General features: G+C 35.3%; 1 protein-coding gene across 4 annotated transcripts in view; it reads left to right on the forward strand.

The window, feature by feature from the left end:
* The window catches only part of LOC138333921 (protein amalgam-like), a 91,607-nt gene that overhangs the window by 15,452 nt on the left and 60,059 nt on the right, over positions 1 to 16,096 (forward strand). Inside the window, exons 1-2 of one of the 4 annotated variants that reach the window (XM_069282578.1) lie at positions 154 to 837; positions 8,347 to 8,653. In XM_069282578.1, the coding sequence (XP_069138679.1) occupies positions 8,581 to 8,653 (73 nt within the window). In that variant the 5' untranslated portion in view covers positions 154 to 837; positions 8,347 to 8,580. Of the gene's footprint in view, positions 1 to 153; positions 838 to 8,346; positions 8,654 to 16,096 lie in introns of those variants that run through there. The other 3 variants (XM_069282576.1, XM_069282579.1, XM_069282577.1) reach the window with 3 other exon arrangements.

Consider the following 16,096-nt stretch of genomic DNA (forward strand, 5'->3'; position numbering starts at 1 on the left):
CCACAATATCCTATCCTTAGTTATAGACCGACCGTATTATAGTGGAGTCAACCATCAGCTATTACGGCTACTGAGCTTAGGACTGCACTATGAAACCGACAGTGATATGTGTATTTAAGCCCCATGTAAGTGAAATTATCAATGAATAGAGTGATCAGATACATGCAGTTCAATAGCATAACCGCCACACTATAGTTCAACCATCCCACTGTCATCCACAAGACAAGCACTTTATACTGATAAATAACCACTAAGCCGAGCCAATTAGTTATGTGATGTAGCGAGTCAGTCGGGCAAGCAAACAGTACTGCCATTTCTAGTGTGCTTTGCGCTCCGGTAGAGGCGATCTAGATATCTTTATTCATAGCACTACCAGTCCTTTATAGGCCGGTACTCAGTCAGTTGCCTTCCTCGTTGTATGAACACTGTTGAACTAGGTATGTTTCACGCTCACCAACCCACATGACGGGCTTTTCCATGGTCTCTTCCACAGCACCAAGCGATTGGAGAAATGGATAAAATCACGTAGTGTTAAAATATAGTAAGGGCTAACTTCTCCACTGGTTATTGCTCAGTGTAATTTGAGATTATTTAGCCGAGTTGGTTCTGCGTCCGATCTCTCGGGGTAGATTTCAAACACGAGATTTTCTCTTATGGATCCCTGACGCGGGTAGTGTTTCAACGCTTATGGATAACAGTTAACTTGTTCAAAGTGAGAAAGAGAAGTTTAACGACAAGTGTTAGAATTATTTATTTGTTGATGGCCAGAAAGACCGAGTGATATCACTGGAATTAACGTTTGTATGTACGTGGGATATATAGTTTTAACACCGACAGGTAAGTTTACACAGGTGCGAATTTGACGGGTAATTCAAATAGTTCTCCCCATCCATCTTAACATTTCATGATGAAAGTGTCATATAAGAAACTTTACCCCAAATAACCTTTATATGTTTACGTCACGGCTTACGAATTTTATGTGTAATTTTGTATAAAGTGTTTCGCTGATGTTAAAATCACCAAATAATACTGCAAGGAGAGACTATTTACAATGTACTTTATAAGTCTTATGAGGAAAATCGTTATCCGATGCTATTTTTGTAAATTATGTAACCTTAAATATATGTATATTGATAAGGTTTTATATACTTTTATCCACGATTTTCAATGATTTAGGTACATTATTTGTCCACTGTGGACAGTTTCTAATTAGTTTTTCTACTGCTCTTGAGCAATAATATAGTTTTGCCCATATAACTTTTCCATATCATTGTGATGTATTAGAACACTTAAATTTTATTCCGAAAGATTGAAGACTTTGGTAGAGTGCAGATATTCTATTTGTTAAACCTTTCCGTGAAATATTGTGTCCATTTCCTTTTAAACTAGTATATCGATACATTTCGGAAATCTAATTTCAAACTACAGCGATCATATATCAACGGCGAGAAGCAAATTTCCAGTATAATTGTTTAAACTCCTATCTCAATACACCAAATGTCACAGCGACGGGGGAAGTGAGAAGGTGATATTTGCGTCGCCTAAATCAAATGTGCACTGCATCAGGAAAAGCCAGAAAAAATCAACGGGAACTGGGGAAGCTTTATAACCGTCAAATAGATGTCATTTTAATGGATTTTTATTGCAGTGTGTGACATTATGCTGAATTCAGCTAAATCAAGGATAGGCTTGTTAAAATGTAAATAATTATGTTTTACAATCAAGCATTCTAATAAATGAAATTACTTTCGCTAGGTAAAATGCAATTAGTTTTTTTATAGTTTTTTCGAATATTTCGACAACGAATTCATGCTCTAGTAAATATTTTAATAGAATATTACATATGCAAACTCTCAAAATTCCTATGTAAGTACTTAACGGAACACGATACCATACATATATATCTTTTATTTTTCAACAGTCTTGCTCAATGAAAGGGATAATATTTGTATCTAGTTAAATTTCTATTTAATGTTTTGTTATGTGAATTTGAAAGGTATACCGAGTATGTAATAACTATCTCAGTGTCACAATACACTGATAACGCTAAGAACAAACATATAACATACACAACCTGTATTGTATTGCACCATACCTGTCGTCGTGTTCTCAGTCGGGTGACGTCATCCCACACTGGTCAAAATGTGTACCACATGTACCAACAGACATATGTAAACAAGTACTAGTTTGTCGATTAGGGGGTAGGGTAGGCGATAATACATTTGCCGATCGTAAAATCACTTAATACTAATCGCTCAGTAGGATTTAACTTCTGACTTAATGTTCTGTATTGTGTCGACGGTTAGGTGGGTTAGGTTTCGGTAGTTGTAATGGACACAGACAACCCTAATAACCTACAGGTACTTAATCTAATGATAATGTTATATTGGTCATGCGCCACAAGGCATAGTTAAAACTGCTTAAAATGTCGGAATGTCTTTTAAATGAACCCGTAATTACAAACACATGTGTCCATCCCGTTTCAGGACACAACGAAGAAGACGAACAAAAATGGGGTTTCAAGTATTTCTGATTGTAAATGAACTTTTGCAACCATTGCATGATAAAAGACATATAGCAATGATAGTTTAGCTAAATTTAGGTAGGATTCTACCTGTGTATCGTGATGCCTATTACTGAGGCGTCCAGGCAACGGGCGCAGACAGCTCGAAGCGGACTTTTAAAGTGATGAATTTATAAAAAGACCGTATCAGATATGTAATAAATATGATAAACAAACTGATAACATTGAGCCTACACTTTACACGTCTTCGGTAAAGCAATGACAATCAAAACGAATAGGGTTTACACACTGGCTAAAGATTTAATCGGTAATCCCATGCATCATAGTACTGGCATTCTGGCTTTGATGTGGCGCGCAGCGTTTACATTAAAACATAACTTGACATAGAAAGTCCTGAGAGAGGAAAATATCATAATGGTATTGGAAACAAAAACAGAATAAAGTCATGATAAGTTTTATATCAGTATTAATGTATGTTCCGTATCTATGTAGACTATCTGTGATCAATTATTTAGGCTTTGTATTTTTCAGAAATTTTGTTTTAACTTTTGGAAACACAAAAATTAAAATGGATTGAATGTCTTTGTAACGGTGAATTGACCATCAATCAAAAACACCTACGATTTGCAAGTAATTCATTAAATCTGTTTTCAAGTCATTTATTTTGATGCAAAACGGGATATTGATAAAATTGTAACGTTTTTCGATCGGGTAGAACGTAGAATTTGATTTGTATTGAACTAGGAAGAGAAAAAACCCGTTACATTACATTAGAATCCCGTAAAAGCCATTACATCTGAAAGCGCATTTGGAAACTGGAGCGATTTGGCATTAGGAAATTCCATGAGCAATTATGTATCTGAAAAAAATAGGTTGTTTTAGAAAAGTGGAATATTTTTCAGTCGTCAGAATGATCCGATGTCGCAAACACCTGTCATTTCAAGCAAAGCTTCCCACAATTAGCATTGAATTCTACAGTAATATTCCCGATAGAACATCGAAAATCCATTTCCACATGAATTTGAATCCAATTCTGATTTTTTTCTGGATCAAAACTGTTGTTGTGTTCAAATGCACTATCTCGGGCAAGCCGGAATATCTTCTTTTCAACATTTATTTGTATGATTTTATTTTTTTCTATACATTTCAATATCTGCTATCTCCCTGGAGAAAACATTAGAAAAATAATCAACATTACACATGCAAACTTAAAGTGTATTAGCACTTCCTATGAATAATCTTAAAATGGTTCCCCCATTAGCACTTGAATAGGCTAGCGTCAATATAACGGACAGGGACGCTACCTCGCCCTTTATGCTAGATCTTAAAATATAGTCTTCTAACCCAGCACCCACACTTTAAAGATAACCTCATTATCTACTCTGATCACTGGTATGACAAATAGATCTAGTTAAAGACAGGTGTGAAAGGGACTCGTCGATCCATGTCCGAGGGTTTAATTTTGTGACGGGTTTCTATCCTTAATGACAGGTAGGCTCCATGTTAAATCGCTGTAGTAACTGCGTTCATGCTGATAAATGTGATATTTTATCGCAAATGTAACACACATATTTGTGATGCTTAGAAGTTGATTTCATTTGAGATTTATGGTATTTGTTTAGCAAAATACTTTTAACCTGAAAGCTCAAGACTATTTAAATTGTTTGGGGATGTGTTTAACGTACCAACTCTTATCAATATCCAAAATATGCTTTTTTCTTTTTAAATAAAACATTTTTCTATGGTTTTTAAACTGATAATGACATTTTATTTATATGCGACTCAAACACCTCTTCAATCAATGTTTACATCAATAGAAAACGCAAACTAAGAATTTTGTTTAACTGTGATGTTCACAATAAATCCCAATTTTGACATTTTTATTTTTAAAACAAATTATTGCATTTTTGATTAACTTGTCTAGTTAATAATGTATGTTTATTGAAGTTTCTTAATGGCTTTTCTAGTGTTAAGAATTTATCGGGACGCACCGACAGTTATTTGTTTCATTTCATTCTTGTCTGAAATGTCCGGGAAATAGAAATTTATTATTGTATCAGCATAAGGGATCGTGCTACATTCTTGAAAATCCGTTGAGAACTATATCTAGAACAAAAACTTGGCGCCTGCTGCTATACAAAAACTCCTGTTCGATCGAAGTTTCCAAAATTAATCGAGCATTGTACTTAAAGCGAAAATGAAATAAAAATACCATTCCAAACAAGAGACGCAATGAAGAACTTGATTGGAATTTCAAATTGATTCCAGAAATAAATGTAATATTCTAGCTGTTACCTCAACGTGATAAAATAGAATTTCAATTAATTCATCTCAGAAAGAAATATATTAGTGGCTTGTTATTGTTCGCAACATTGATGACGAAAGTGTTACATGTTATTTGCTAAAATGGTTGAATATTGTCTGAAATACCATTCCATTTAGGTTTCACGTTTGGTTCATAATAATATAAAATTACGGCTAACGTTACTTAGGACTTCCGGTAGGGGAAGCTGTAGTTCATTTAAACGCGATGTTATTGCGATCCGTAATTAATTGGAACCTCATGTAAACACATGACTTTTTTATCCTCTTCAAAGCTACGATAACAGGATGCAAATGTAGAGCTACATTCAACTCCAGCATCTACAGAGATTGACTGTTTTCTGTGTTCTTAAAAACACAACACTTCATTTCCTTACATCAGCAGTCATGCAGTGGAGGAACGTACCGTTCTTCAGCATGTTGAAAGATTTGTTTGTGCTCGTTTCATATAGTAATTCAAAGTTTACAAGATCATAAACTGTAAGCACTTTGCCCAAATTCTTTTCGCAATACAAGTATCCCTCGCAAATAAATCTTGATGTAATGTTGCGGTCTTTTCTACAGGCTGAAATCGAATTGCATCATCTAGAATGTGGGGAAACACTCAACGGAAAGATCGTTCAGTTCTGTATAATAGCGCTATCCGATTTTCTTTTGTATTTTTGGCAATATTTCCACGATGTTTCATCAGTTTGTATTTTTTCCTGGTCGATGGTAACTTCGCTTCTCTGTAATATTCTATATATACATTATGTACACGCATATCTTAACATTACATGAAATAGTAACTACGACGGTTTTCGACACCAAACTTATGCTTTAATTACTTAATGTACATTTTTACATTAATGTAAATGTTTTATTATGTACTAATGGTATCTTCTATCGAATTCGTCTATGCAACATTTAGCTAACATTAAAGAACATGAGTGCAGTTTCATCTGCTTAAATCAATGTGTGTAAGATTTGCATCATGTAATAAAAAGTAATTGATACAAAGAAAAGAAAAATCACATATAAAGTTTACATTTTGTATTTGATTACGCTGAAAAAAAATGAAAAAAAAATATTCCCAGGTGTCGGGAAACCCCGTGAAGCGCCATATGTTCTGTATCAAGACGATTAAATACAAATCCCTAAAATTACGTTAAAATCTGAAGAGTCACGAATGATTAATTTATTTTAAAAAATGCGCACAGATGTATCACGAATTGAAATGTAATTCCAGTGATATTACACTATGACTGAGTATATGGTATCAATATCCTTCTGGGAGTCTAGGCATAGCCAAGGTGTTTCACTCTTCATAAAGCATCTACCGGAAGATTTTTTTTTATAAAAAAATCATATTTATATAATCATTATCGTTCAACAGTATGTTTTGGATGTAAACTTTTCACTTTTATTTGTTTTAGGTTGAACACATTGGTTTTTATCTTTCAAAATGTCCCAGACCGTGAACTATATAAAAGACATATATATACTATTGTACAAATATGATATTGGCATAATTTGTAGGCTTATTGTTTAACACATGTCTGTTTGGATTTTGTGTCGTGTTTTTTATGAATTTGACATAAAGTATGTCTCCTCAGATTTGTACATGTATTATAGGCATAACAGTATTTTTCATGTTACAATAACTATTAAAATGCTCCTTATATACAAATCTTTTTAACGACATATCATAAAAAACACAGACAAAATAAACATCTATTACTAAATATTCGGTTTCCAGTTTCCAGCGGTACACAATATGGCTGGATATCAAAATACATATATTGGTAAGAGGTCGGTGAAGTAAATTTCCAGCATGCCCCTTTTGCTGTGAAAGTTGTATGCCATAATATGTAAAACGATAATGAGGAAACCACGGTCTCACTTTGAAGAGTGAAATACGTTGACGGCTCTTGCTGTTCCTGCGAGCGTAACTCTCGCGCCTGTTGGAACGACTAGGGAGAAGTTTGCGCTCCGAGTGGTGCAAGCTTTGATCATGTCTGGTAAGAAACGACTTGCTAATGCGGGTCAAAAGTTTTACAGAGGAAAACAACCCATCTCCTTAACGGCACGGCACATTAGTGACTAGTGTTATGAACAGTATATCAATTACCTGAGATCATTAAGGTAGGTTTCTTAAAGGGGATGTTGCTTGCCCACCCGCCTGAATACTGGGAGGATCCTTCACATGTCATCGCACACCAATACCACCTTAACAAAAATTGTCTGTACGCTCATTTACCCTCGCGTTGACTTTTAAACGGCTACATGTTTAAATTAAATCACCTTCCACCACGCCTGTCCTCCCTGGGGCAGATTCGAATCAAAGGTAAACTGATTCTGCTGCAATTTGGGCAACACAGTGGAAAATAAGAAAAGATTATTTACCACTTGTATTGACTGATGTGACAGACCTTGAATCATCAGATAACCGGCAATTGATCCCGGGCAGTTGTCATTAACATACATGGACATGTCTGGGATTCTTTGTGTCTCGCAAAAAAAGACCAAAGAACAAGAGCCGTGTTGTAAGTAAACAGATCAATTGTCATTGATACCAATACGACTTGACGATGTTATTGATGTCTATCTTCAGAAGATCATGTCGTTATCTGGCTCATTTAACCTTCGGTGACGGGGCGCAACAATACAACATAAATACAAAATTTTGTCATTTTGTTCATTGCACAAGATGTAAAAGTACAAACTTACAATCATACTGATGACTGTGCTGATAAGCTTACATTTGTTAATTTTTTTTAAGTTAAGTCTAGAACAATTACAATTATGGAATTGATAAAATCACTTGAATTCTATTCATCTTAGGTATTATCTGACTGACAAATGAACAATTAAATTACAACCCATACGTAGTTGATGGCCGTGGAGGAACATATAGCAATGGACTTTTTTGTTGATGCGTTACTGCTGCATTTTAAACTACTTTAGAAACGTTGATGGAGATCGATGTAATCTTCACAAGAAACTTTCTTTTGTGTAAATTCCGCGAAATTCCGCTGTGTTTTATCTACATTAGGAACATTGATAAAGATCGATGCCATCATCACAGGAACTAAGTTTTGTGTAAATTCCGTGAAATATTTACATTGTGAACTTCGCCAATCGATAAACGATACATAACGAAAGCACCTGGATAGATGACACAGCTAGCTTTGTAAAAACTGTGTCACAGATGTTGGAGATTTTTATAAGAAAGGGATGACAATGTTATGGGGGATTGTCCCTGTAAACATATTATCTTTGTATTAAGTCGAAGTAAAGTTAGTCTGATTCCGTGAATGAGCGTCCACAGATCCATCTCTGTATATATGTCACCGTATTTTATGCTGTGATCTTTTCAAGTATTTAGATTTTCGCCGCAATGCTATAACCGTATTGTAAATCCGTCGTTCGTCCGCTCACGTTTCATCAATTTGTAATTCCCTGCAATGTGCATTCAGCTCCTAAATATCTAATTGTTGTGATTCATTTATATGTTACAGCTAATGACGGCTATGACGTGACGTCATCGCGGCGATGAAGGGACCTAGACCACGGGAGGAGGGTTGGGACACCCCCGTCCGCCATTTTGCAACGATTGTCACGTGATATTGGACCCTTGGATTATATTTACAAATTGTTGTGTGTTGTTTTCTGGGGATATATTCAACTGTGTGTGGAATTGTGTATGTGATTACAATGTAATTACACATCTGTTTGGAGTATCTACTTTGACCATGGTGGTTCTGCCGGTCAGTGGCAATTTTTTGGCGTCAACCGCGCTCGGACTAGCCCTAATGATTCTAAGTGGTAAGTACAAATATTACTTAACATTAGGGGAGGGCGAGAAGGGGGGGCATCTATGGCGACAGACGTGCCCCATTACTTTATATCACGTACACCAATAAAATGTTATGCTGTTTCGCTGTTTACGTGTCGCAAATTCGGAGTACGGATACGTAATTTTCTGGTATGTCTCTGCCTTGCTTGACAATAAATCGGAACTAAAAACGTCAACCGTAATAAGGTTTAATATGACCCGAAGGGAAATCGTCCCCATAATGACACACTAAAACATCATGAGTGGGGGATCAGACATTTACGCTGGGTGACGTAACGGTACAGATATGTCGGATAGAAATAATATGTAAACCTATATACAATAAACGAACATTTATAATGCCATCTGCGGCAAAATGGCAACGGACAATAATCAAGTAGGGACGAACGACAATAGATAGTGTCTTACTGCAAATTTAGAGTTATGGTTTCGTTAATATACCACTTTAGAATAAGTATACAATCTTTTATTTCTAAACATTAAAAAATGAGAGATTAAAACAGAAATTGAAGTAGTTGAAATAATTTCAGTTGAAAAAACTTCAACAATTGTGCGTCATAATTATACATAGTGTAGATCTATGATTTAAGTAATACAAGTTTAAGAAATTTTTAATTAATGCGACACACACCAAATTCGAAAATTTGCCAATCAAAAAGAGGTTAAAATCAGTGAATGTTTTCTTTCTCTCTACGCTTGTCAGTTATTTTTATGGCTGTATAATATACCCAAGGGAAGATTATAGTTTAATTAATTTTTCTTTCCGATTTTTAGCGTTATTATTATACTTATATGAAGCTCTTATCATATAAGTGTTGTGATCCTTTGCAATACATTAAGACCACTGTTATTTTGATATCCTGTCCTTGAGATATATCCTAAATAATTGAATTAATCAAAATAAATTTCAATTACTGATTTATATGATTCATCCGTGAGTTGTTGAAATGATGAAATGTGAATTTAAAATATTAAAAGGTATTAAAAGGTCTAAGCCAAGGTAATATGATTGGTCCATCACGTTTAGACAATTAAAATTAATTAGTTTTATTTTATAATTATGTTGTTTTATGATGTCATATCAGTACTCTTTATAGCTCCGTTTCGAAGTACAGGGAAAAATACGTAATGCAGAAAAATGTTGTTTTGTATTTGAAGAAAAAAATATTGCAATTTTTCAAAATCGCATCTTCCTTCCCAAGGAAATTTTCATGACAGGCGAAATGCTGATAAACGGCAAACAAGGAAATTGTTTAAAGGTTTCATAAGTTTACATGAAAGTTTTCGTTATCTCGGAACCCCTGTTGGAGTGTAACATGCACTTCTGCTGTGACTCGCAATCAATTTCCTTGCGTTAATATTTTCTCGTAATCGGCTAACGTGTCCTTTCATCGCTGCGGAAAGTGTGATATATGAACCCCATAAAATAACTGTGTAGTCCACACATTAACTGGTCTTATAACCCTTTATGAAGTCAACGATGTTTTCACACGTTTTCATAAAAACAAAAGAGATACGCATCTGGGGTATTATCGGTGACAATTTTCGCTAATCATTACGTCACTTACGCGACATGTCTCGAAATGATCTGATAGTGTCACTCACCGTAAAAAAACTATGTTATCGGCACATTTATTTCCTGTCAACGGCGGTAATGCGCCCCGGGAAAATATCCCTGCACTTTAAGGTCACAGCTCCCCGCTGTGCGCACTTAAGTCGTTTAGGTATCTAGATAAACTTTACCGACAGTTATCATTTATTTCTGTCATGCTATCCTACATTTAACGAATGGATATTTGTACCCGATGAATTTAACTTCAAATAAAAGTATTTACCCTTCCGTTCTTATCTGTCAATCACTGCTTACTTACTTATTGTATATCATTGTGTATTTTAAAATACATGTTATGTACAAGTATGCCTCATTTGATTAAAAAGATGTAACAGATACATAATATATATGTAACTGTATATGGACAGTTTAAACTTATGACGTGATTTCGCTAATATTTTGTGTGCCTTTAAGAGCTCCTTAAAATTCCAGAGACGAACTTCTTGATATTTTATATAGTATTTCTTACAAAAGTAAGTTTTATTTTTGTTTCAAAATAATAAAAAATTGAATACATTTGAGAGCTAACGTAATGTTAAAATTTCTTAAATGCTGACGTTACGGTGATGATTTAAGAAGGCGCAAATGTCGACGTCTACATCAAACTACGATAGTGACGCATTTGATATTGAAATACCACGGAAACCACTGCATTAATCACTGATTTTGTGAGGAAGATAAAAATACAACTAAAGGGTCAGGGGTTATATCCTTTAAGGGTGTTGTCTTCTGAACACGTTATGAGGGATTACAATTATAGGTGGACATTCTGCGGTTTATTCATCACTGACAAATGCATTACTGCGAAGAATGATCGCACTGAATTTTATTCTCGTAATTTTATAACGGATATATCCAACGACCGATAGAATCATTCATGAATGGCGGTATTTGTTTCGACAGTGTAGGTTTAAGACATAGAGTCCCGAATTTAGTGTCTTCCGTTACGGATTGTACAGAAATGCTAACGCGAGACGAACCACTGTCACGCGAGGGTTGGCCTCTCACACAAAAGCCATAGAAGTATCGAATAACAGGATCAGAAAGTGTCAGGGTATATGTTACAGAAAACAACAGTCTACAAAAGACTACACATGTAATCCATAAAAAACAGGTGCTTTACGTCCAGTGTAGGATACGCGAAATTCGCATTATAAACTATACACAAAAATGTGTTCATTAATGGTGGTCGTTTATATTTTGTGGTAAAGTAGAATAGACAGTAATTGGAATTGTTCACAAGCTTTTTCCGTATATCAGAGAGATCAGAAACGATGTAGCATGAAAATTCCTCATTTGTTGTACATATAGACAATTATTAGATAAAAAATACAATATGCGTACACAAATGGCGCGTGATAAGCGTAAAATATTGTTTTGATTTGTCTATCGTAACCATAATTCCTTGTCTATGGTTACGTGTTGTTCCTATTCTCGCCATGTGTTTGGCCTGACCGCCACCCGGCTTTCGTGGTTGGAAGCAAGCTAAAATCATATTTTTATTGAATTCTGACAAACATATTTAAGTTGATGTGTTGGTTTAATGGGTTTTTAAGAGCTCTAGCACGCGCTGTGTGGGCGATTTCTATATATTTGTCAGCATGTCAATCGAAACACCGCTCCCGAATTTCTTGAAACCATACCCCTCTCACATGACTAGTTCATATATAAATTTGCGAGTTAACTTTGAAATTAAACGCTGTATGATATCTAATAAAATTGTTCGAATGGTTAATGGCACCCAAGAGATAAATTACAAAATTACAGCTACGCGTGTCCCATAAGTCATAAAAAATATGGTATATTAGAATATCTTTAGCAATAATAAGAGTTATGCAGGGAAATTCAATCGTGACCAAAAACGGTATTGTTTCTCCCATATTCTATGCTTTCATTACAAGTGTTTTACGGTCATAATTTCACGGTTTGATTTAATAGTTCAACACATATAGAGATACATGTATCACATGAATATTTCACTATATAAATGTAGACTTTGCAAGGGCATAGTGATAAGATATTGTTCTTTGCATTCTTGTCCATAAGTAGAAGGTTAAAGAACCTTGCGTCCGTTATGGAATGCTGTCGAAGTTATATAGATAAATGCAATTGAATCATTATAAGATATGGAATATCGGAAATTATTTCGTAACGAACACATATTGATAGTATAGCAAATTCGCTAAGGGTATTGTGTATTTATACGAGGGTTTCCGAACATCAACAAACATTCGAATTCCTCGATCAATCAATCTATGCTGAGTATACTCGATATTATTTAGGTGTTTGATGTAGTAATGGCTAGGATGGTGCAATTGTATTGTACAAAATGTACTATAGTGCAACGCAACACATGGTTTTGTCAGCAAGTCAATCTGCGGTGGATGTATTTCTTAAACACTGAGCCGATCTCTGATCGTATTTCGCCTACAGCTTCAGACCCCTGCCTTTCTATTGGTGTTAGACAATTTCCCATATTGTAACACCCGCCACCGTCGACATGAAGTAGCTTCAAGCAAAATTGTGAGTTTTAGAGTTTTAAACACACTACTGGGGTTAGTGAATAGAGTCACGTGCACTTTCAATTCATCGAGCTACGTCACGTGACCCGAATGCAATACATCAGGTCAGAGCCCCGGTGCCATTTCCGTAACAACGACAGTTTGTTGTGAATGGAGTATTAAATAGGACAATGGCATCCCAAAGGAATTTGCAATATTTTTTACACAAAAAATTGAAGTTTTAAATGGAGTTCTGAGATTTAATTTGATTTGGATTATTTGGTACACATTTCAAAGATGCGTCATTAATCTAAGGCATCTCATGAGAGATTGTAATGGAGGGATGTCTTAAACATGACAAAATTAAAGTGGGACTATTCTATATGCCAAATCCAAATACAAGTTTAATAGTAGTTATCTAGCTTAAGTATGGGAAAATACCTATAACTGTTTTGTGGGTACTAATCATTGGTGTACATTGCGCATACGTGGTCACACCGTTTGCGAAAAAGACGAGACTTTGCTAACACGTACATGTAAGTCACGTTCCAAGATGATTTTTCTGGTTTTAATTGATATTTAGAACTATGTAATGCCAATTATTCCGTTTGCTCTTTCAGATTCTAGAAGAAACTTTCTACAATTGTAATATAAATTTGATCGTGTGTTATTCTTCGTCCTCTCAAAGAAACTGTATGATGCCTGTTTAATCGTTTGCTTTGTTTCTCTACTGAAACATTGCCGTCTGTGATACCTCTGTAGGAAAAACAATCTGAACACTTCAATTTTAGCATACGTACTCGGACGAAAGCATATTGATTCTAGATTTCTAGTTAATGGCTTTCAGTTGACTGATGTTTCCAATTCTGTGAATATTACTTAACGTACTCTCAATAAATTGACTATTTGTTACTTATCTCTGATTGAACAGAATGTGAAACTTTTCCGACAATTTGATCGATTATACGATAATCTAAATTGATTCTATTATCTGGGTCAAAGAGTGAACCTTTGACTTGGAAAACTAACCAGACATCAAGGTTATTTTGCTGCGTATTTAAAAGGTCGAAGTTTTCTAGTGCTTTTATTGAGTAGCACCAAACATGAGAGTGTCGGCTGCAAAAAAAAAAAAGTGTTGACACGTTAATGTTCTTTCACGGGGATATATTAAGAACTATTGACAATATTTCGAGTGTTACCTAATTTGATTACAAGGAGTATGCTCCCGACTCAAATCTTAAACGAAACATTAACCAGATTTAATGGCTTGTGATAACGTTAGATTAAAATATCCTTTCGCTAAGGAACCCATCTGTACCTGCATCAGCAATAATCTATTTAATTTAACAACATAAGCGAACAAAAACTGGCCATAAATCGATTCCGGAAACTGATCTATCGGTGGCATATTGATTGCAGTATCTTCCGACAAGTGAGAGTGAAATCGTGATGGAAGCGTACGCCGGATGTAGATGGAGCCACTGGAAGAGCTTGGAAGTACTAAACACAAGCTGATCATAAACCTGCTTTGAATGTCACGCAAAAAATCTGCACGGCCGAGGGCACCCGTTTAATACAGCTCGGTTGATCGGTATTCGAAAGGGAAACCTGTATTCAATTCTTTCATTCGGGGCGATTAAATGCAATATATGACCTTTATAACTCGATAATGCTGCATCAATAATTCAAATTACTGCCTTTAGCCAAACTTCTCAAATGAAATTATACACACTTTTCACGCGGAGAGAAGTCGTATGGATACCGCACGGCTCTGTGTTTTGGTTAAAAGTCGTGCAATGTATATCTCAGAAGGCAAACTCAATTGAAAGTCTTTCTTAAACACTTTGGTTTTGGCTGTGATGCCAAATTCATTGCTCCATAGTGTGAATAGTGTTCTGATAAATGTGATTTATATCTGCCGATGGCGTGAAGTGTTTAGATACAGGTCATTTTATTGACGGCACAGTTACTATAAATATTGAGATTTGGCGTTTGATATAGAACATTTTAATGCCATTCAGTAAACCGGATTCTACGTGTTGGTATATCCTTACACGTATTCAACTACTGTACGTATAACGTTATTGTCCATTTATAATGCCGGTTTGTTTTTACAAGAGAGGGAATCTATTTCCAAGGAATGGATTTTAAGTCTAAATATAACAATAACTGCTTATATTAGACCTTTAAAACATTCATGCGTAGATTGTATAGTCAATGATTTCAGATTTATTGACACGAGAGGGCGATGGGATGACCCCAAGCGTAATGGCGTGGTTCATTCTACGCCGTCTGCAACATGCATTAGAGAAGCTGTTGGCCTTAGCTAGACGTAATACAGACCAGTTTCGTGCTATCTGACACGGCCTTACGACATGTGTGGTATGGCCAGAACCGCTAATCAATTTACATGTGCCGTATCAGACTAGTTTGCAGGCCAGATTTATCACTATCGCTTTATTAACCTTCCGTCTGAAGGTTCCTGCAGGTTAAGTCTTTACGGACAGACTTCATGGATACACGGCATTCAGTGTATACAGCGGGTTATGCGTAGAGCAATTGCAGTTTGCCTGCTGTACCGCAACTGTTTTGTGTTATTACGAAATAATCAAGCCAGGGGGCAAAGTTTATGCCCACAATTGGTTTATTACACAATACTGACGATGCTTTTATTTTAAAAGGCACGAAGAAAGAATGTTACCGGATTTACTGGCATTTGATTCCATATGCCAGGCTGTAACTTAATCCAAATCATTATAGTCCACATATGTTGTTTTTGTTGCATTTTATTTGCTCTAGGTTTCTTAATTCCGAATTTCGATCATATGTTTTTTTTTCTCATAAAGTATTGATAATATGGGTTGCTTAACGAAAAAAATATGAAAGAAATGTTATTTGTCTTAATGGAATTGATATCTACATCGTTGAAATGTTCACGTTTCATCAATTTGTAATAACCGAGCAAGTTGAGGTTTAAAGGTCCATTGCCTTTCCGAAATGGCTTTTAATTTTAATTTTTAATTTAAAATGAGAATGTAAAATGAGATTAATCAAGGTGATTAGCTTACCATTATTACCACACTTATCATCACCTACTTAACAATTTATTTAAAATAAATCTTTTTTTTTAATTATTTTTCTTAACGCGGGTCGTCTTATGCTTCCCGCCGTCGTCCTAATTATCGTACGTTAGATGACTATCACTGAGCCAGACAGCAAAACAGCGAAATGACTCTTCACTATAATGAGAGACTACGAAGTAAATCTTGCACTTGTTTGGTGTTGTAACCTCATCTTTG

Source organism: Argopecten irradians, chromosome 10 (assembly GCF_041381155.1).
Source record: "Argopecten irradians isolate NY chromosome 10, Ai_NY, whole genome shotgun sequence".
In the NCBI taxonomy this organism is placed as follows: Eukaryota; Metazoa; Mollusca; class Bivalvia; order Pectinida; family Pectinidae; genus Argopecten; species Argopecten irradians.